This window comes from Dermochelys coriacea, chromosome 2 (genome assembly GCF_009764565.3).
Source record: "Dermochelys coriacea isolate rDerCor1 chromosome 2, rDerCor1.pri.v4, whole genome shotgun sequence".
NCBI classification, from domain to species: domain Eukaryota; kingdom Metazoa; phylum Chordata; order Testudines; family Dermochelyidae; genus Dermochelys; species Dermochelys coriacea.
This window is the reverse complement of record NC_050069.1, coordinates 89,024,444-89,044,808: the sequence shown is the minus strand read 5'-3', so window position 1 is coordinate 89,044,808 and position 20,365 is coordinate 89,024,444. Positions and strand designations below refer to the sequence as shown.

Genomic DNA, 20,365 nt, shown 5'->3' with positions numbered 1-20,365 from the left:
TCCAACCTATTTGGGTGGCTTGTGGTCAGAAAAGGGAGCCTAACTAGTATGGGGGGAGGTTGGGGTACAAGGAGGCCTCTGGATTGAGCTGTTGGCTCACACAAAGGTTTCTTAGATCTGTGGAGGTATGAGTGGGTCTCCAGTTGTAACCTCAGGGAGGGGGAATAGGAAGATAAGGTCTTCTGCCTATATAGAGAGAACTAGTGAGGTACAGGGAGCAGAATTACTGTGGTTGGTACTGGAATTACGTTTCCACTAGGGCACAGCACCTCTGAACTGCCCCTTACTGTGAGAAGCCAATTTAGCCCTTAAATTTTAGATGAAGTTTAAGTTAGCCTCTCGTTATCTCTAGACGTAATGCTTGGAAAGGTTGAAATGGCAAAAGCCAGATAGGGGTGATGGCTTCCTAAACGAGAGCAAGGAACTTTTTGCAAGAGTCAGAAACATTAATTAAGATCATTCGAAAATTGCTAGGCTTATGAATGTTGTTCTTCCCTAAATTACATAGGCTTTTTAATTTAAATTTGATTACTAAAAGTTTTCAAGACGAGAAGCATGAAATTAAGCTTCTAAATGCATATTCAAGAATCTAAACAAGATTTCCAAATTTCTGAGATCAATGGGAGATATTGGGTGCTCAGCACTTTTCAAAAGTCAGGCCACTTATTTAGGTCTACACTTAAAATTTAGGTTGACCTAGCCTACACTGCTCAAGGGTGTGAAAAAAAGCACATCCCTGAGCACTGTAATAAGCTGACCTTACCCCGGGGTAGACATGGCTAGGTTGATGGAAGAAATCTTCCATTGACCTATCTACCCCCATTTGGGGAGGTGGATTACCTACTCAGCAGAAAAAACCCTCTGTCAATGTAGGCAGTGTCTATGCAGCTGTGCCACTGAAGGCCATGTTTACACTACCAGCACTAAAATCTTGGCCTCTCAGTTTAACTTTATACCAGGGATCAGCAACCTTTGGCATGAGGCCCATCAGGGAAATCTGCTGTGGGCCGGGACGGTTTGTTTACCTGCAGCGTCTGCAGGTTCGGTCGATCGCAGCTCCCACTGGCTGTCGTTCACCGTTCCAGGCCAATGGGGGATGCCGGAAGTGGTGTGGGCTGAGGGATATGCTGGGCGTTGTTTCCCGCAGCCCCCATTGGCCTGGAACGACGAGCATAAGAATCACCATACTGGGTCATACAAAGGTCCATCCAGCCCAGTATCCTGTCTACCAATAGTGGCCAATACCAGGTGCCCCAGAGGTAGTGAATCTAAACAGGTAATGATCAAGTGATCTCTCTCCTGCCATCCATCTCCAACCTCTGACAAACAGAGGCTAGGGACACCATTCCTTACCCATTCTGGTTAATAGCCATTAATGGACTTAACCTCCATGAATTTATCCAGTTCTCTTTTAAACCTTGTTGTAGTCCTAGCCTTCACAACCTCCTTAGGCAAGGAGTTCCACAGATTGACTGTCTGCTGAGTGAAGAAGAACTTCCTTTTATTTGGTTTAAACCTGCTGCCCATTAATTTCATTTGGTGGCCGCTAGTTCTTATATTATGGGAATAAATAAATAACTTTTCCTTATTCACTTTCTCCACACCACTCATGAATTTATATACCTCTATCATATCCCCCCTTAGTCTCCTCTTTTTCAAGCTGAAAAGTCCTGGCCTCTTTAATCTGTCCTCATATGGGACCCATTCCAAACCCCTAATCATTTTAGATGCCCTTTTCTGAACCTTTTCTAATGCCAATATATCTTTTTTGAGATGAGGGGACCACATCTGTATGCAGTATTCAAGATGTGGGTGTACCATTGATTTATATAAGGGCAATAAGACATTCTTTGTCTTATTCTCTATCCCTTTTAAAATGATTCTTAACATCCTGTTTGCTTTTTTGACTGCCTCTGCACACTGCATTGACGTCTTCAGAGAACTATCCACGATGACTCCAAGATCTTTCTCCTGATTAGTTGTAGCTAAATTAGCCCCCATCATATTGTATGTATAATTGGGGTTGTTTTTTCAATGTGCATTACTTTACATATATCCACATTAAATTTCATTTGCTATTTTGTTGCCCGATCACTTAGTTTTGTGAGATCTTTTTGAAGTTCTTCACAGTCTGCTTTGGTCTTAACTGTCTTGAGCAGTTTAGCATCATCTGCAGACTTTGCCACCTCACTGTTTACCCCTTTCTCCAGATCATTTATGAATAAATTGAATAGGATTGGTCCTGGGACTGACCCTTGGGGAACACCACTAGTTACCCCTCTCCATTCTGAAAATTTACCATTTATTCCTACCCTTTGTTCCCTGTCTTTTAACCAGTTCTCAATCCATGAAAGGATCTTCCTTCTTATCCCATGGCAATTTAATTTATGTAAGAGCCTTTGGTGAGGGACCTTGTCAAAGGCTTTCTGGAAATCTAAATACACTATGTCCACTGGATCCCCCTTGTCCACATGTTTGTTGACCCTCTCAAAGAACTCTAATAGATTAGTAAGACATGATCTCCCTTTACAGAAACCATGTTGACTTTTGCACAACAATTTATGTTCTTCTATATGTCTGACCTTGGACAGTGGGAGCTGCGATCAGCCGAACCTGCAGATGGTGCAGGTAAACAAACCGACCGGTAAACAAATCAGTGGATTTCCCTGATGGGGCATGTGCCAAAGGTTGCCAATCCCTGATATAGAACATGCTATGTTTTTAATCTAAGCAGAGCTAAATGCTCAAGGGAAATTTGATTTGGATCAGTGTATTATGCGGATGACTACAACAGACACTGAAAAAAACAAATATACTCATTCAAACCGGACTCTTCAGTTGCAAGGTTTTTACACAGATGCTTAGTTAAAAAACAATAACAGGTCTGATGATTTTGTTCCGAGCTGTGTCTCAATATGCAGTAGCTAGCTTCATTTGGAACGTTGTGATGCTCATTAACTTAAAAAGAAAAAGAAACAGGGACTCATTTATTACATTTATTTATTTATTACATTTATACTCATTTATTACAGCAGTTAAGAGATCAATCCTCAATCTGCTGGAATTTTGAGGAGAAGATTAAATCCATTTTACATATATTTTAGTATTGTGACCAGGTGGGACTTTATGTTGCACATATGCTCCTCTTTCCTTTACCAACATTTTGTCCTTTGTTCTTGGCCCCCAACTGATGCTTATGGCCCTGCACAGAGGATTCTTTAGCCTGGCTTCTATGATTTTAAGACAAATGACACTTTTCTTCTGGAAATCTGTTGACTTTTCTTTCTACGGATGTTTTGCTTTCCTCCTTCATGTCTGCACTGAAATGTAAGAAGTTCCTGGTGTTAGCAAATGACTGGTCTATTGAAATGGACAGATGTTGGACACTATTTATTCCTAGGCTTAAATGCCCTTGATAATATTTTATAGCAGGCATGGGAATTTTGTTTATACTCTTATTCTGTCCTTGAACTGATTTTTTCCTATTTGTTTTGCATTTAAACATTTCTATGTATAATCCTGAGTACACTATATTGTGTGATAATGAATAGTTTTATTTTATGATTATGCTGTTGTTTTCTGTTTCTTTTATCTTCTTTGTTTATACTAGTACATATATATTTAATCCTTTTACAACTCCTGGGCTGGACCTCGTCTGTGGCCATATCATAAAGCTGTTTGGGAAGAAGGCTAATGCCAGCTTGTTGGACATCATAAACAAATTGTGGATAAAAGAGAAGGTATCTGATCGGTGGAATTTAGCAGTTATTGTTCCTCTTCTTAAGACTGGCAAGGATCTCCCTTCTCTGGGCAGCTATCAATCTATATTTTTAACCAGTTACCATTGTAAAATAATGAAAAGAATGGTACTATCAAGGCTTCTGTGGTGGCTTTTAGAAGAAGGGAAAATAAAACCTACCCAAATGGCATATAGGCCCTTGCACTTAATTACAGGCCTATTGGTGGCCTTCTGTCAGACTGTTATTGATGGATTCCTACAAAAGCCACCACAGTCTTTTTGAATCTCAGTGCAGCGTTTCATAGAGTTTGGCATGATAAGCTCTCAGTTAAACTCAGTGAGATGAGCATCTGGTAAAATGTACCTTTTGGATAAGAGATGTCCTATAGTTGAGGAAAATAATAGACTAAAAGTTCCTTTTTCGAAGACAAGGCCACTGCGGGAGGCATTCCACAGGACTCAATTTAAAGTCTCTTATTTTCGTGCTGTCCTCCTCTGAATTGTCATGCCTCTTGAAATCATCTGTATACATGTAAGCAAATGACATTGTGCTTTGTATCACTTGTTGTCAAAATAGATGCATTGGAAAATGAGCTGAATGAAGACTTAGAAATTGTAACTAGATGGGTAAAGGGACATACATTTCAGCTGAATCCAACAAAAATAAAGTCAAACTTTTTTTGTGGTAAACAAATTTACCACAAATCATAGGAGATATAAGTACAGTTTGAAGCTGACATTGGATGGAGAATGCATTGCCATTGAGAAGGATCCAGTATAGCTTGGAATGACCTTGGATACAGAATTAAGGTTTGGAGCACAAATCAGAAAAATGACTGCCAAAGCAAAGAAGAGATTAAATCTTCTGTGATGTATTGCGAGTACTAATTGGGGTTCATGTGTTAGAACGTGAACATACTGCTTGATACTTCATGCAATGCTTGTAGATGCCTTACTCTATGGTCACATAAGGCTTCCAGTAATCTTGCTAAGATAGATGTTGTGCAAGATCTGTAGTTCACAATATAACTGGAACTGTAAGATCCACTCCAAAAAGCAATTTGTGAACAAGAGTCTGATGTTCAACCTCTTGAGAATTATAGAAAAGAAAAGGTAATTTGATATGGAAATTGTCTTCCTTCCCTACCTGAATATCATCACTGTTCAGGATCTATTCAGAAACTGGAAAACAAAATCAAGGCTGCAAAGATCATCTTGTTCTGAAAGGTGTGTAAAGGCTACTGAAGAAAAAAGAAGCACTTGATGATGTTTGGAAGGTAAAGTGTGTGAAGAAGTTTGTATACCAGTAATTTTTTCACATGAACCTTTTGTAAAAAAGCTTTAGTAAATGTCTTTCCCTTTGGAATCTTGTTCAAAGGAACACACAGATTGCCAGCTAAAGGAAAATTGTAGAAAAGACTCTTCAACAGTATAAGTCACAAGGCAAACTCATTCGTATGTACACTGATGGTTCATCAGACATATCTTTCAAGAATGGTGGTGTTTAATGGAGAAAATACAAGAAAATGCACTAGTTCAGGATCTATCCACTCAAACTATACAACTGAACTGAAAGCTATTTGCACTGCACTGCAAGCAAGAAACAAACAGAGCAGAAATAGAGGTAGATGTCGTAATAACTGTTGAGTTGCAGGTGGTGATCCTTGGTTACTTTAGAAGAACCCAGACCGCTATCAACAATGCAATTCAGAAACAGGCTTGGAGGATCAGAAAGCAAGGCAATAAATTGACTTTTCAACAGCTTCCATCATATGCTGATGTACACGAGAATGTTGTAGCTGATGACCTGGCAAAAATTAGAAGACTGGAAACTCAAGTTGGAATGACATCAATGATACTGTGACCCTACCAAGGAAAATGTTAGCTGACATCCATTATTATGAGAGTGTGAACAGGGCACACTGCAAGAATGGAAGTCAATAGAAATGGAACCAAGTTATGTGCACTCTGCAAGATGTGTATGGAACATGTTTTAACACCTGCCCATACTTTTGAATGTAATATTATAAGAAAAGGGAAGCTTTTTGGATTGGAGAGCTAGGATCAAGCCCTTACAAAGGACTCTGTACAAGTCAAAAGATTCATTCTTGAACTTCATGGCCTGATATGATTAATGTGGAACAACATAGCAACAACACCACCACGCTTACAATGCCCCCCACACCTAATGTTGTTAAGAGAACATTAAGGATGCATGCACAACCTGGACGTTGCTTATGCAACTCAGATGCCTTATTATACTTAGTAACCCACCCTGGGTTGTCAATGAGAATACATAATTTTCAACTGAGGCAAAGTCTGCTGTGTTAAATATTTCCACACCCCTCACAATCTCGCTTTAACTGTATACTGTTTACAAAACAGTAAACAGGTCCTGTTTTGTGCATGCTGAATAGGTATCCTATAAGTGAATTTTCAGCTCAGCCACTATTCACGTATAATGTTCATAAAAAGTGCTAAGAATCACGTCCTCACTACTGTCTGTCTGAGAAATTCAATTTTCAATCTTTAAAATAGCTCAACCAAATCTGAACTGATTTTTACTACAATACCCAAAGAGTCTTCTTCTCAGTTAGGATTTTCTCCCTGCAACCTTTTCTACCCTGCCATTTTGACTCAAGGGCTGTTCAATAAAAGGTCACAAAGTAGCCTCATAATGTGCAAAAAGGTATTTATTCATATGCTTTCCATTTTAAAAATGGCTGAATTTCTCCATCTGGGCAGAGACCGTGACTGAAAAATGACAGCACAAAAATGCAACTTTTAATATATTTATGAATGACTGAAAGACAGGGTCTTAGAATGGAACTGCTCTAGAAACCTTAACTGTGTGCTGTTACTGTGTCCTAGCTCTAATAAACACTAAAGACAAAATTTAAATGTCCCAAATTAAGAACATCAAAAAATATTAATTTATAAACTCTTTAAAAATCAGCAGAATAAAGATGTATAGTAAAACATTTAAAATATTGTTCTGTACTTCTTCAAATTACTTCGATCACCACATAATGTTAGGAATTATTATTAATAATGATTTTGATAAAAAGAAAAGGAGTACTTGTGGCACCTTAGAGATTAGCAAATTTATTTGAGCATAAGCTTTGAGTATAACTTCCGATGAAGTGAGCTATAGCTCATGAAAGCTTATGCTCTAATAAATTTGTTAGTCTCTAAGGTGCCACAAGTACTCCTTTTCTTTTTGCGAATACAGACCAACACGGCTGCTACTCTGAAACTGATAATAAAGGCATCTTTGTTACATTTTATGTTAATGTTGTTTTAAAGAGTTTATTTAAATGTCCTATTGTTAATGACCTGTTGTGTCTTGATGCTAAGCTGAATATTTCTGTAGTTAAACCACTGAAGTCCTAATTACTGATTTGACATCTCAGTATAGAAAAACACATCATGTGAAAAAATAAGTAGTGAAAAGAAAACAAGTCACAATGTTACCAGCTCCACTATACTGTAAGTCAAAGAGTCAGAGACATTTTTGATAGAAAAGATCATTTCCTTTGAGTGCAGGATTGATCTCCACTGTGTATTTTTCCTTGCATTGCCCAGTCTATATAACCTCGTTATAGTTTTATGTTCTCTCTCTCCCTCTCTCTCTGTGTATATATAATCTTCCTACTGTATTTTTCCACTGCATGCATCGATGAAGTGGGTTTTAGCACACGAAAGCTTATGCTCGAATAAATTTGTTAGTCTCTAAGGTGCCACAAGTACTCCTGTTCTTTTTGTGGATACAAACTAACACAGCTGCTACTTTGAAACCAGTCTATTTTTAAATGTGGAGAACAATGGGGTTTCCACCATTTCTTGTTCCCCAGATTTCATTGCCAGAAAGCTTTCTCTTATATCCAGCTTTAATGACCCTTTTCTTAATTTTATTACTCTACTCCTTGTTACACACTTATTACATATGTTCTACCAACAATCACTTGTTGATTACATTAGTAAAATGACTTTTTTTTTTTTTAAAGGGGATGCTGAGCTTAAATCATTAGAGGCTTACAGACAATTTTTATTAAGATGTTGATGTAAAAAGAAAACTGTACAGAGTTTAGCATAGCTGTTTCTGGTTATCAGGGAATAAGGTACAGATTACCAAGGGATGTGAAGTTTGGTTTAGGAACAGGTGGTGTAAGGAATACATAATCTGCACTCTCCCCAATTGAGGGTAAAAGGTTAACAGGTCAACGTACAGATGTTGAGATATGGGGGTATGTTGTTCATATAATGGCTATGTTCAGGTGTGGAGTATAATGAGTGGATACGATGAGGAGGATGGATTTACCCTCATTTGGTGGGATTTAACATTCAGTGACAGGTTTCAGAGTAGCAGCCGTGTTAGTCTGTATTCGCAAAAAGAAAAAGGAGGACTTGTGGCACCTTAGAGACTAACACATTTATTTGAGCGTAAGCTTTCGTGAGCTACAGCTCACTTCATCGGATGCATTCCGATGAAGGGAGCTGTAGCTCACGAAAGCTTACGCTCAAATAAATGTGTTAGTCTCTAAGGTGCCACAAGTCCCCCTTTTTCTTTTTGCGAACCTTCAGTGAGTTTGTTTCCAGTTCGTATGGTCCAATGGAAAAAGTCCCTCTGTCCCTTTCCCATAGTTGATGCACGATGTCCTACCGGCTCACATGTCCTGCTACTGTCGGTGGCCGGGGCTGTGTTGGATGTCGATGGCCCTGGACCATCGGCTGGCGTCCGACACCATAAGGCGCCCCATGAGCCGTGCCTAGCGCTGCACTATTTCACCCTCTGCGGAGCTCGGAAACCTTTCCGCACATGGAACGTACACCCCGCCCCCCAACTCAGCGTCTCTTGCTACCACAGCTACTGGTGGAGCAAACCAAAGAGAGGGGGGGGGTTCCAGCCGCAGTATTAGATCGGAGCATCAAGTCCGAAGCAGCACTCGGTCGGAGGTTCACTCCCAAGAGGCTTTGGCCTTTGGGCGCAAGGAACGTGCCCCTGTCACAGCCACCAGAACGGGCCCGCTCTCGCCCTTGAAGCCCAGGGCTCTGCCGTCGCCTCCCCTCTCGGAGAGGTTTGTGCCACGCCCTCTCGCCGCGTCTGGCCATGGAAGGCTCACTTGCTGTGCGGAGCGAGGGGGAGATAAGCGAGGGTGGCAAGGGAAGGAGGGAGGTGGGTTGTCCTGGAGCGGGAGGGAAAAGCGTAAAAGAAAGAATTTGCTCCCCAGGCCACGCACGTCCCCCTGAGGAACCGCCGCTGCTGCTGCTGCTGCATGAGCCGGGGGGAGATGCCCAGCCGCTGCTCCTGCCGATGGCTGCTGCTGGCTTCTCTGCTGTGGGCGGCAGGGGAGTGCCAGCTTCGAGGTGAGAGACCGGCAACCCCCAGGCTGGGAGATCCGAGCGCAGACGGGGGGGCTTGGCGGAAGCCGCTGAAGGGAACGGGTTGCACGCGGGGGGCTGTGTGCGCTGGCTTTGGCGGTGCCGCGCTTCAGCAGTGGCTTCGCCGCTGGCTTTCTGGGCCACGGGGGGGTGGGGAGACGGACGAGCTCGGAATTGCTTTCTTCAATACTGTTCTGCCGCGCTGCTTCCACTATACCGAAAATCGGAAGCTGCCCCGGCCCCTAGGGGGCTTGGCCTCGGTTGGGGACGGAGCAATAAGGCTCCCCCGCCAGGGTTTAGCGTGATCAGCTCGGGACTGAAAACAAAATGCAGCGTGCCCTGGTGTGCACCCGCACTGTGAAATGTATCAGCCGCGCGCTTCGGCGCACACGCTGGTTAGCCTCGCCTAGAGTCCGACAGACCCGAAATGAGGGGCTTGAAGAAGAGCATGGTTCAGTGTCTCTTGTTTCCTCCTTCAGTCCCTGATCTCTCTCCCTCCCCATTCCCCTGAGCTTTGTCCTCTTCGCCCCTTTTTCCCCATCGCCCCATCTCTCTCCCCAGCCTCTGTAAATCACAGCCCCCGCCCCGGTAGCTCTTTTATCTCCCCATCTGCTGGCACTGGGGGTGGGGGCTGCCCGGCTTCGCTGCTGCCGTGGCAAAGGGGCCGCCCCGCCGCTTTGCAACATGAAGGGGCTCTTTGAAGTGAGGAGCGATCCCAGGGCAAGGCGCCCTCCCCTCCCCTCCCCCCCCCACACCCCCGCCGGGGCGACTCGCCCCCTCTCGGGACGGGCCATCGTGGGTTCCTGGAGCACTTTTTCAACTTCTGTTGGAAACCCCGGCCGCTGCCCCATCCCCCTCGGAGCAGGGACACGCGGGCTGGGCGCTGGGAATGAATGGGGCGGACATGGGGCTCTTTCCCGCAAAGCCCCGCTCTGCATTGTCTCCTAGCGGAGGCAGCCAGCCAGAACCAGGCTCCTCTCCCTGCCCCCCACTCGCCCCTCGACTGCTTGGGGCTCCGGGGGCTATTGTGAGCCTGCCTAGCCCGTCTTCCTCCCCCAGCCCCTGGGGGAGGGGGGCGCGCCTTTTCCCCTCCTCCCGCTCCGCCGGCTGGAAAGGGGTCGGGGCAGCCGGCTCTGGGCCGCGCGTGAATCAGCCCGTGTCCCCCGGAAAGGATGGGCAAAGTCAGAGGCTCGGCTGGACATTGCTATTGCCGAGGGGAAGCGTTTAGGGGACCAAGCCGGTATACCAGGGTGGCTTTGAGATTATTAATGTATCGTTACCTTTAAAAGGAGAATATCATTGTGGTATCTGGGAAACTACACACCGTTTAGATGAGGACACAAATACTTACGTGCCGCTGCTGTTGACTGGGTGGGTGCAGAGATTAACCACAGTGCTTTACTCCCCCGGGGTCTGAATTCCTTATCATTTTAGGAGTAATATTTGCCACTCCTATAAATCCCCCTCCCCCTTGAGCATCACTGCAGTTGATGTTTGACAGATAAGACGCGGTCCCTGCCCCCAGGTACTCTTAGTTGGAGGAAGAGGGTCCAGCACAAAGATTTCCTCACTTTTCCTGGTGTAAATCAGAAGTAACTAACTCCATGTATAAGTGGAGTTGAGCTCATAAGAGGAGGTCAAATATTAGCGGGCAGTGATATAAGCTAGTGCTGGTCAATTTCAAAAATGGCTTTTGCAAGGATTCTTTAAAAAGCATTTTAATAGTGAATAACTCTGCCCAGAGTTGTAGTAGGTTTGATTGCTTGTGGCATCTCCTTCTGCTACTTTTGAAGTGTTGCTTGGCAGGTCATGCCAGGAGGCTGCTGCCGGGTCTAGGTCCCATCCCAGAGGGAAGTAAGGCCTATAGACTGTTTGCTTGCTTTTCCCTTCCCAGGAGTTGCAGCCTGCTTACTGCTTTGCCCAGCCTAAGGGGCCAGTTCCCGAAGTGCAACTGCCTGCCCCAGCCAGGAGGTTGCAGGGGTCTAAACTGTTTGCTTGCTTTGCCTTTCCCTGTTAGTGGTTGGAATCGCTGTCTTTATGAAGGATGCATGCTGTTTTAGATCAATATTAAAGACTTTTTTTAACATCTGGAGATCAATCTAGTCCCCAGTCCCAGTTTTCATCTCTTGATTGGACGCTGGGGACCTTAATAGGAGAAAACTTAGCTGGAATAGTCTCTGCATCTCTACCGTGTCCCCTCATTGACGAAAGTGACCAAAGGATCTTCCTATTCCTGATTCTCTTACCATGTCCTCACCTCAGCCAGCCTTTGGCCTACCCCAAACTCATTTTGCCTTTTGTTGAGCTGGGAGAACATGGATCCCTCTCCATGATCTGTATTAATTTTAACCCCCACACCCACCATCCCTTTACACATCAGAACTGCACTGGTTTTGCTGACAGGGATCCTACAAATTCATGGTGGAAAGGGCTGTTGTTCCCTAGTGACTAACGTTAAGTGCTTTGGTAGTCCATGGGAGGAGGGTTTATTTACATAAACTAGACAATTGCTATATGAAAAATGAGGACTGAAGTCTTTTACACATGTAAATTGGAGTAATTATTCAGCATTATACTCTTAAGCTTACTGGAGTCATCTGTTAGAAGTCTTCGTTTTTCTAATAATTTTCTCATACTCTTTCTTTAGGTCTAAACTCAACACTGAAGATTTTTTTCCCCTTTAGAAAGTTAGAGAGAAAGTTACAGAGCCACTATTATTTCTCGAATTCTGGGGACTGTTTTGCAATGGTGTTAGTTATAGACCAGAAACTCTCATCTGGGGCTTGATCCAGCTCTCAGTGAAGTGAGCAGCAAAACTGATTGATTTTAGTGGTCACAATTAAGTCTCTACTGAAGAAATTAATTAGAAATGCTGGATATATGTAGGACTTAATTTTCCTAAATGAAATCAGTAAGCTGAAGTATGGCATTCAAGATAGACATATGTTGGCGTCTGGAAGTTTACACATTGCAAATGTGTTTATTACCATGATTGTACATTCAAAACTTCTATTGCCTGAGTAAGGCATGCAGGATTGAGCCCAAATATATGTTGTCAAATTCTGAATCCATGTATATGTGAAAGCATTGAGTAAATTTACCTGTACTTCTTTAGATGAACAACCTATTTAAAAACAAACAAATCAATACAAGACAAGGCAAAATCTATAGCTACATTATGAACATTTAGGTAGAATATGTAAGTGCATATTCATCAGGACATTTAAATGCCAAAGTCTTTCAGTATTAACTGCCATTTAAAGTATATTTGCATATAGTTTTAACAGCATAAACAGTAATAAAAAATACTACACTTTTACAAGGGGGCAAGTTACTGTGAACGTGGAAACCCTAACTTTCACACACACAAATTCTCAAGGGTCAGATTGCAAAAACTGCTGTAAATTAATGCAACGGGTATATTATTAATATTTCAAATAATGTTTTACACAGTAATCTGAAGACCTCCTGATGAAATGTATCTTGAGTTTATATTAAAGATTACACATTTCATCAAATTTGATTGTAGCTAAACCTCATCTTGTCAGTTTTATTTAGTGGTTACTGGACTCTTTTTTTTTCTTTCTTTCGTTTGGTTGTTTCTGTGTTTCTTTTTCAAAGATTGGGTCAGAAAATCATTCTTTCCATTAGCTTACAGATTTTTTTGCATGTTGATGTGGATGATACCATTAAAGTGGTGAATATCAGAACCCATCTGGTAGATAATGGTTTTACAAAAGTTTAACATTCCATTATTTATCTCATGATACTAATCCAAAAAAAATGCAAGGAATGTTATGGCAATATAAATGATTGTATTACTTTTGGAGAAAGTAAAAACCGCTGAAGTTCAGAATATCTATACTTTTTAATATCAAGGTAATCTTAAAACCTGGTTTGTTGCACAGCTGGAAAGGTTTGAAAGACTAGACCACAGTTGGTGCTGAGATCACAAAACAAAAATTATCTTAGAATGACCATGAAAATACTATTGATAAAATTATCTCTTCAGCATTTCCTGCTTTTCAGTACATGTCTGCATATTTCCTGACAGCAAATCAGGAAACTATAGAATACAATAGTTGTGCTGGTTTGTCAGAAGATTCTATTGTCTCCTGTGTGAAAAAGCAACACAGCACGGTAAAGAAAATTCTGTGGTCTTGTCTTTCAATCAGTAATCTAAACACTGTTATGTGTAAATTTGAAAGGTTTCTACTATATAAGATGAATATTTTACAGACACATTACATTTATTAGGTATTTTGATAGCATATCTATCCTAATTTTTCCTCTTGGTTATTGAATGGCAAACACTGATTACAGAGACAAGGTGGGTGAGGTAATATCTTTTATTAGACCAACTGCCGTTGGTGAGAGAGAGAAGGTTTCAAGCTCTTACCAACAGAAGTCCAATATAGTATGTTACCTCACCCACCTTGTCTCTCTAATATCCTGGGATCAACAACAACACTGCATACAAACATTCATTAGGTAATTAATGGACCTAATTCTTGTTATTGAATTGGATTTCCCACTACTTGTCAAACTGTTGTAGTGTTGCTTCTGTAGATTCAACACCCAATCTCTCAATAAAGAAAGCAGCTTTTTTATAGGCAGGTAGCAGTGGTGACTTTCAAAGTGATTACATTGTAGATTACAGCTTAAATCAACTGCATGTCAGTGGGTCATACCTCAACTCATTTTTATGAGTCAGAGTGTAACCTTGCTGTCCGTGGACCTGGGAATTTGGAATCAGTAATTTAGGCCTTTTCTCCATTCACAGTCATCTGTGCCAAATGAAGGAAGTCTCTGTATGCTATCTAGCACACACGTATAGGCACATGCTCTTCCTTGTGCATGACTACATGCTAGTCAAATGCATGTTTTATATGATGACAGGGTCACTTTCAGACCTTCACAAAATTGTGAATCTTATGTTTTAATTTGGAATTAATTGACACCAACTATTGTAACACTTTCAAAAAAGTCAATTTGAACTTTCAAGATGTGCTGGACAATATGTCCCTAAATATTGCATGGTACAGAATGAAAAAGCATGTCATAAGAATTTAGGAATTGCTATACTGGATCAAATTAGTAATCCTTCTAATCTCGTATTTTGTTTCCAGCAGTGGTAAGTACCAGATGTTTCACAAGCAGGTATAAGAAACCTTGTGTTATGTGATGATGGACTCCTAGGGAAAGTTTCTTTCTGAATGCCAATAGTTGGCTTATGCTCTCCAACAGGAGAAATTATATCTCTTCCAATACTCTTGTTTATTTTTTATCATTTATTATTGTAACTCTAGATATGGTAATTCTGGATATGCTTTTATCCATATAAATATCATATACTTTTTAAAATCCTATTAAGATAATATTAAAAGAAGCTGTAAATCCCATGACATCTGAAAAAGAAACTGAGTGCTCTGTTTCAATCTATATGGGAAACTTGGAAAGACAGTAGTGCAAGCAAACTGCAATTAAGAACAGTGAAATGATGAGCAAAAAAGGTGAGATAAGTCAGGGACAGAATGAGTTAATCGATGTTCCATGATAAGACTGAAAACCCATGTATCTTCTAACAATAAAAAATAGTTGGGCAGAAGTATCTGATTTACAGCAGTCTACAATGCTCAGTGCCCCTCATTATCACTGGTCTCGGAGCGTCAAGTACAAACCGGGACCCTCTACCACTGTGTGTGTGTGTGTGTGCGCACCTGTGAGAATGAGGGCCACAACAGCAACCTCAAGTTCTGGTGTTAAGGGCTGTGCACTTTCTCTTACAGAAAATGGGCAGGTAAGGCCTTTGTATAGTGAGCTTTTTAGTCGTGCATACTACTCAAGTCCCATTTTAATCTGCCAACCTATCAGGTAGTCTGATGTAGTGCTGCTTCACTGTACTGTACATCCCTTAGGAATGTTGCCTCCATGTGTGCAATAAAAATATATGGCCTATAGACTGATATTAAGCAGCATTCTAATATTTTGGGATGAAAAAGAGCACTGGTATGTAAATCTCAATTAACTGCCAATTTTTATCACTGAGATGTTCAGTTTGGGGGGGGAGAGGGGGGAAGAATCAGGAGATACTTCAGCTATCCACGGTGACTGAAATAGAACAAGATACATTCCTGGATGACAGGTTTCAGAGTAGCAGCCGTGTTAGTCTGTATTCGCAAAAAGAAAAGGAGTACTTGTGGCACCTTAGAGACTAACAAATTTATTAGAGCATAAGTGAGCTGTAGCTCACGAAAGCTTATGCTCTAATAAATTTGTTAGTCTCTAAGGTCCACAAGTACTCCATTCCTGGATGAGAAACTTTCTAAAATAGAACATTAAATGCCAGCCCTAATCAGTGTATCCTTAAATGTCAAATTTTGCTCATATTATTTCTTTTACATTTTCCTTCTATTTTATTTTAAAAGAAAGCCAAAGCTAAAGAGCAACATCGTCTTTGTTCTACCCACAGAGTACAAAGGTATGTGAAAGAGAAAAATCTTGTGAATGCATTCTAAGTAGGCTGAAGATTAAGATAAAAACCCACTTGTCTGCCATAAATATTTTTTTTCATGCCCTAAAGGCTGAAAAGTGTATCTCCTGTAAATTATTAGCATATCTTGATTAGTTGTTGGTATTTACAGCACTTTCACACAAAGCAAGGATCTTCAGACAGAGCCTGTCTCCTTTTTCTATGTCTTTGTTTAAAAAGGGATAAAAGGCTGAGTCATTCCATGCTGAGATGACCTTCCTGATGGGACAAAGAACTATAGTATCTATAAAAAGAAAAGGAGTACTTGTGGCACCTTAGAGACTAACAAATTTATTTGAGCATAAGCTTTCGTGAGCTACAGCTCACTTCATTGGATGCATTTGCAAATGCAAATGCTTATGCTCAAATAAATTTGTTAGTCTTTACGGTGCCACAAGTACTCCTTTTCTTTTTGCGAATACAGACTAACACGGCTGCTACTCTGAAACCTATAGTATCTATGTTAGAGAGAAGCTCTGCAAAATGAGATAGCCTAGTTCTTCTTTGATTTAGAAGAGTTTTCATTAGTTTATAGTAACCTGTAGCACAGTTGCGTGAATACTCTCAAACTATGTGTGTTTGAGGTCCATTAGTAATCACCTTACATCTTACTTTAGCGGCTCGCGCAGCGCCTCATGGTCTCGGATACCATCCGATGGTCCAGGGACATCTACATCGAACATATCCCCGGCCACCGACATGGAGGTACCAGGAGGTGTGAGCCGGTATGACATCGTGCATCAACTATGGGAAAGGGACTGAAAGACTTTTTCCATTGGACCATATGAAATGGAACCATAAACTCACTGAACATTAAATCCCACCAAATGAGGGTAAATCCATCCTCATCATCATATCCACTCATTATACTCCACACCTGAACATAGCCATTATATGAACAACAAAGCCCCATACCTCAATGTCTGTACTTTGACCCGTTACACTTTTACCCCCAATCGGGGAGATTGCAGATTATGTATTCCTTATGCCGCCTGTTCCTAAACCGAATTTCGCACCCTTTGATAATCTGTACCTTATTCCCTGATAACCAGAAACTTCTATGCTTAAACTCTGTACCGTTTTCTTTTTACTTCAACATCATCTTAATAAAATTACATAAGTAAGCAATTCTCTACTTTTGTGAGCTGCCCTAGAATGCTGATACATGCAGGGTATCAAAGAATGGACACTGAATTTTGGTCTTTTAATTTCCAGTGGGACTATTTAGGGGGTACTAGTTCATATTATAGAGAGCAGGCAGATCTGTCTTAGTGTATAATGACTAATGCTCCTGCTCCAGTCATTACTTCTACTGTTTCTTTTTAATTAAAGGTTGTATTTGTATGCTTTTGCAATAATATTGGTCTGTTGAGAAAAAATATGGCATATTTCCACTTAAATCAAAGGCTTCATGATTATGTATACATTATTGTCAGACATTAAAAATAAGTATGAATGTAAAATTTTACAGGAATTTGAATTAGGAAATAGATTTATTTTGTAGTTAAATTGATTACATTTAAAATTTTATGTGAAAACCAGAAGCCATGTAGGAGATAGCTATGTTGATATAATGCCATCAAAACATAAGCCTTCAACCCCCCCTTTTCAAATGGGTAGATGCAGAAAATGTAGGGGCCAATCCCTCTATAAGATTTTTTTCCCATGAGGAGCCCCCAGTGTGTGGGCAGACCCCTATATTTTTTTTTCCTGTTTGCCCCTGACAGGACAATGTGGGTAGATCTCTCTGAGTCATGGTTTTTATCAAAGGAGAAGATGATCTGGTTTTTAAATTACTTCCTGTAAAACCCTGCTGGTTTAATCTCTGCTTGATTCAATGAGACTTTTCTATAAGTGCATGCACACTGACTCATTCTGTCTTTACCCACTTTCACTCCTGGCCTAAGCCTTCCAAGAGTGGCAAAAGCCTATAAGACACCCACAGAGGATACTTACTGTGTTGAGGAAAAAGGAGCATGCCACAGAGTTGATATTTCTATTCCCCTTCTAGGCTTCTCCCAACAGCCATGTTCCATATTGATTCTGCTACTTTCTTCTTAGACTTTAAGGTCAGAAGGGACCATTATGATCGTCTAGTCTGACCTCCTGCACAACGCAGGCCACAGAATCTCACCCACCCACTCCTGTAACAAATCTCTAATCTATGTCTGAGCTATTGAAGTCCTCAAATTGTGGTTTAAAGATTCAAGGTGCAGAGAATCCTCCAGCAAGTGACCTGTGCTCCATGCTGCAGAGGAAGGCGAAAAGCCCCTTCTTCTGCCAATCTGCCCTGGAGGAAAATTCCTTCCTGACCCCGATATGGTGATCAGCTAAACCCTGAGCCTGTGGACAAGACTCACCAGCCAGACACCCAGGAAAGAATTGTCTGTAGTAACTCAGATCCCAACCCATTTAACATCCCATCACAGGCCATTGGGCATATCTGCTGCTAACAGTTGATCAATTAATTGCCAAAATTAGGCTATCCCATAATATCATCCCTTCCATAACCTATCAAGCTTAGTCTTGAAGCCAGATATGTCTTTTGCCCTCACTGCTTCCCTTGGAAGGATGTTCCAGAACTTCACTCCTCTGATGGTTAGAAACCTTCATCTAATTTCAAGTCTAAACTTCCTGATGGCCAGGTTATATCCATTTGTTCTTGTGTCCACATTGGTACTGAGCTTAAATAATTCTTCTCCCTCAATGGTATTTATCCCTCTGATATATTTATAGAGAGCAATCATATCTCTCCTCAGCCTTCTTTTGGTTAGGCTAAACAAGCCAAGCTCTTTGAGTCTCCTTTCATAAGACAGGTTTTCCATTCCTCAGATCATCCTAGCAGCTCTTCTCTGTACCTGTTCCAGTCTGAATTCATCTTTCTTAAATATGGGAGACCAGAACTGCACACAATATTCCAGATGAGATCTCACCAGTGCCTTGTATAATGGTACTAACACCTCCTTATCTCTACTGGAAATACCTCGCCTGATGCATCCTAAGACCGCATTAGCTCTTTTCACTGCCATATCACATTGGTGGCTCATAGTCATCCTGTGATCAACCAATACTGCGAGATCCTTCTCCTCCTCTGTTACTTCCAAGTGATGCGTCCCCAGTTTATAACAAAAATTCTTGTTATTAATCCCTAAACGCATGACCTTGTACTTTTTACTATTAAATTTCATCCTATTACTATTACTCCAGTTTACAAGGTCATCCAAATCTTCCTGTATGATATCCTGGTCCTTCTCTGTATTGGCAATACCTCCCAGCTTTGTGTCATCCGCAAACTTTATTAGCACATTCCCGCTTTTTGTGCCAAGGTTGGTAATAAAAAGATTGGTCTCAAAACTGATCCCTGAGGAACTCCACTAGTAACCTCCTTCCCAGCCTGACAGTTCACCTTTTAGTGTGACCCGTTGTAGTCTCCCCTTTAACCAGTTCCTTATCCACCTTTCAATGTTCATATTGATCCAGTTTAGTTAATAATTCCCCATGTGGAACTGTATCAAATGCCTTACTGAAATTGAGGTAAATTGGATCCACTGCGTTCCCTTTGTCTAAAAAATCTGTTACCTTCTCAAAGAAGATCAGGTTGGTTTGATATGATCTACCTTTTGTAAAGCCATGTTGTATTTTGTCCCAATTACCATTGACCTCAATGTCCTTAACTACTTTCTCCTTCAACATTTTTTTCCAAGACCTTGCATACTACAGATGTCAAACTAACAGGCCTGTTGTTACCCGGATCACTTTTTTTCCCTTTCTTAAAAATAGGAACTATGTTAGCAATTCTCCAGTCATTTGGTCCATCCCCTGAGTTTACAGATTCATTAAAAGTTTTTGCTAATGGGCTTACAATTTCATGTGCCAATTCCTTTAATATTCTTGGATGAAGATTATCTGGGCCCCCCGATTTAGTCCCATTAAGCTGTTCAAGTTTGGCTTCTACTTCGGATGTGGTAATATATACCTCCATATCCTCCTTCCCATTTGTCATCCTACCATTATCCCTAAGCTCCTCATTAGCCTCATTAAAGACTGAGGCAAAGTATTTGTTTAGATATTGGGCCACGCCTAGATTATCCTTAACCTCCACTCCATCCTCAGTGTTTAGCGGTCCCACTTCTTCTTTCTTTGTTTTCTTCTTATTTATATGGCTATAGAACCTTTTACTATTGGTTTTAATTCCCTTTGCAAGGTCCAACTCCACATGGCTTTCGGCCTTTCTCATTTTATCCCTACAAGTTCTGACTGCAATAAGGTAGCTTTCCTTGCTAATCCCTCCCATCTTCCACACCTTGTAGGCTTTCTGCTTTTTCTTAATCACCTCTCTGAGATGCTTGCTCATCCAGGTTGGTCTACAACTCCTGCCTATGAATATTTTCCCCTTTCTTGGGATGCAGGCCTCTCATAGTTTCTGCAACTTTGACTTGAAGTAATTCCAGGCCTCTGCCTTTAGATCGGCAAGTTCTTCAGTCCAATCCACTTCCTGAACTAATTTCCTTAATTTATTAAAGTTAGCTCTTTTGAAATCAAAAACCTTAGTCACAGATCTATTTTTGCTTATCCTTCCATTTAGTTTCAACTGAATTAGCTCATGATCGCTCAAACCAAGGTTGTCCCCTACAACCATTTCTTCTATGAGGTCCTCACTATTCACCAAAACCAAATCTAAAATGGCATCCCCTCTTGTTGATTCAGCAACT

The 20,365-nt window shown here is 41.2% G+C and overlaps 1 protein-coding gene across 1 annotated transcript in view; it reads left to right on the top strand.

Moving 5' to 3' along the window:
* The first annotated feature begins 8,809 nt into the window (after positions 1-8,809).
* LAMA1 (laminin subunit alpha 1) overlaps positions 8,810-20,365 on the top strand; it is a 156,032-nt gene continuing 144,476 nt past the window's right edge. The window contains exon 1 of the mRNA XM_038393112.2: positions 8,810-9,106. Coding sequence (XP_038249040.1) covers positions 9,016-9,106 — 91 coding nt within the window. The 5' untranslated portion in view covers positions 8,810-9,015. The remainder of the gene's footprint in view (positions 9,107-20,365) is intronic.